Source organism: Lemur catta, chromosome 1 (genome assembly GCF_020740605.2).
Source record: "Lemur catta isolate mLemCat1 chromosome 1, mLemCat1.pri, whole genome shotgun sequence".
NCBI classification, from domain to species: domain Eukaryota; kingdom Metazoa; phylum Chordata; class Mammalia; order Primates; family Lemuridae; genus Lemur; species Lemur catta.
This window is the reverse complement of record NC_059128.1, coordinates 243,150,139-243,153,165: the sequence shown is the minus strand read 5'-3', so window position 1 is coordinate 243,153,165 and position 3,027 is coordinate 243,150,139. Positions and strand designations below refer to the sequence as shown.

General features: G+C 31.6%; 1 protein-coding gene across 1 annotated transcript; it reads left to right on the top strand.

Moving 5' to 3' along the window:
• Positions 1–405: 405 nt before the first annotated feature.
• Positions 406–1,386, top strand: LOC123649137 (olfactory receptor Olfr180-like). Its single transcript, XM_045567088.1, has one exon. It carries the CDS (start codon positions 406–408, stop codon positions 1,384–1,386), a length of 981 nt encoding a protein of 326 aa, XP_045423044.1.
• The last annotated feature ends 1,641 nt before the right edge of the window (positions 1,387–3,027 follow it).

Below are 3,027 nucleotides of genomic sequence, written 5' to 3'. Positions count from 1 at the left end.
AAATATAATATTGATCCCATGGGATACTATTTAAAACTTGCTTTTTTTCCCTGGAGAAAAAAATATCATAAGAAAATGTCTTTTAATGTTAAAAGTGGCAAATTATTTATAATGATAATGAATTTGTATGTTGGCACAGGACAACTCATGCAGAAAATGCTTTTCTGCCCTGGAAATTCACACAAATATTTCCAGACAATCCCTGTGTACACAATACTGATGTATTTCTTCTCACATGACTTGACCTACTGTGAGTGTGCTAGTTTTTAGGAGACAGCATAAGATGATTGAAGAAGTCCTTCCCTTTTGTGCATACAGAAATTAGAGGGGGAGAATTGGACACATTCTGCTTTAGAATCTCCATTTAATTTCTTTACAATTTATGTCTCAGAAAAGAAGCCAGAAATGCCTAAGGACAACCACTCCTCTACAACTGAGTTCATCCTCATAGGATTTACAGATCACCCAGAGCTGAAGACCCTTCTGTTTGTGGTGTTCTTTGCCATCTATGTGATCACCATGGTGGGGAATCTTGGTTTGGTGGCATTAATTTATACAGAACATCGTCTGCACACACCAATGTACATGTTTCTGGGCAACCTGGCTCTGATGGATTCCTGCTGCTCCTGTGCCACTATCCCCAAGATGTTAGAGAATTTCTTTTCTGAGGACAGAAGGATTTCTCTCTATGAATGCATGACACAATTTTATTTTCTCTGTTTTGCTGAAACTGCAGACTGCTTTCTTCTGGCGGCAATGGCCTATGACCGCTATGTGGCCATATGCAGCCCACTGCAGTACCACACCAAGATGTCAAAGAAACTCTGCATTCAGATGACCATAGGGACCTACATAGCTAGTAACCTACATTCCATGATTCATGCAGGGCTTCTATTAAGGTTAACTTTCTGCCGGTCTAACGTAATTGACCACTTTTTTTGTGATATAATTCCACTCTATAGACTCTCTTGTACTGATCCTTTTATTAATGAACTAATGATATATATTTTTTCAATGCCAATTCAAATCTTTACCATTGTCACTGTCTTAATCTCTTATGTCTGCCTCCTTTCCACTGTTTTCAAAATGAAATCCAAGGAGGGGCGAGGTAAAGCATTTTCTACCTGTGCTTCCCACTTTTTCTCTGTCTCAATATTCTACATTTGTCTTCTCATGTATATTCGACCATTTGAAAAAGGGGATAAGGATATACCAGTGGCAATATTTTACAGCATAGTAATTCCATTATTAAACCCTTTCATTTATAGCCTGAGAAATAAGGAGGTGATAAATGTTCTTAAAAAAATTATGAGGAATTATAAAATTTTTAAACAAACTTCATCCTCTACTGCAAATTTTAATTTATTAAAATGCTTTCATAAATAAGGGACATAAAAAGATAAAAATGTGTTCCACACAAAATATGAATCTCTAAATCATTAGACTATGTTTGTTAAAAATTGTGTGAATGAAATTTCAAAATTGCTTGACAAGTCTTAATCCAAATTTCACAACTACAATAAATCAGGTGAAACTCAATAGTAACTTTCATTACTAATTCCCATGATTCTCATGGAATTGTGACAGAGGATATTTATTGTTCCAAGCCTCAAGAAATTTACATAGCATCAGTTAAATGTCTGAATGTGTAGAAGAGTCTTCTTTGATTTATGCTGTCTAGTTAATGGAAGACGTTATATCCGATCCTATGGAGAGTGTTTGAAACATTTCAAATTTCCTGGCAGAAATGTGAAATGATAATCTTCTTTCAGAAAAGTGACCTGGCAGACATATGTAGATTAGTTTAGAGGGAAAGTGACTACAAGCAAACTAGTTGCAGTAATCTTTATTGAAAGTAATGAATTTTTATTTAGATAAGATTCCAAGAATGGAAAAAAATAGAAGGAATATATATATACGCACACACACATACACACACAGAGACTCACATTTTGTAGAATAATTAACAATGAACTATAAAAAATTGAGTTGAGAAGATTAAAGAATACTTTAACCTGAAGTATGACTAACATCCTTTTCATTAGTGAAGGTGTCAACCATGTTATATGTTGTGGATTATAGAATAGCAGCTTACATATTAAATACTCAATAAACATTTTAAAACATATTAGTGAAGATGTTTTATTTTTATATTTTTGAGTAGTAATAGTGAGCTGTACCAATATTTTATGTACATAATTATGTTGGCACTTATGCCATTTGTGCTTTCAGGAATTGTCTTTACTTTTTCTTTCTGTTACTGTTTTTTCCTAATTTATTTATACCACTATTCAGAAAGAAATGATATTAAAATGTTGTGACTGTGGCAAATTCTCTATGTGTTCATAGTCTTTTAATATTTGTTTGTGATATAATTTATCAACATTTTAATTGGAGACACTCATATTTATTGATTTTTTTCTTATTTTATCTCTTTTATGCTCTTTTGTCTGGAATTTCTTTTTTAATCCAAAGTCTACTGTTAACCAACTTTTTTTTCTCTTTTTCTTCTTCATCTCCTATTCCTCCTCATTTCCTCCACCTTTTTTGATGTTTAAATTTTTGCAACTTGACCCTTGATTTTTTGGAATTTATTTTGTATAGAGCATAAGTTTAAAATGTAACTTTATTTAGCTTGTTTGTCTGAAAATTATCCACAGATTAATTTAATTCAAATAAACACTCAAGGAGGACTTCTTTGGGAACCTGGCAAAATGATTCTAAAATTTTTCTTAAATTCTGTATTTTTCTAGAAAATAATAAGTAATAAAACAATAAACTTAATGTATTATATATTAAAATATATGATTAAATTTCAATAATTAAGACAATTTGTTTTTAAATATAGAATTAATGAACAGATGAATAGAACAAATCAAATTATCCAAAAGTAAACTCCCATATAAAATAAAAATAGCATCATAAATCAACACGAAAAGAAAGGATTATTTAGTGGTCCTGGGCCAATTGTGTAAATATTTATCTTTTCCATTTATGTTAAAATTTGTAAGCCCTCCCCCACATTCA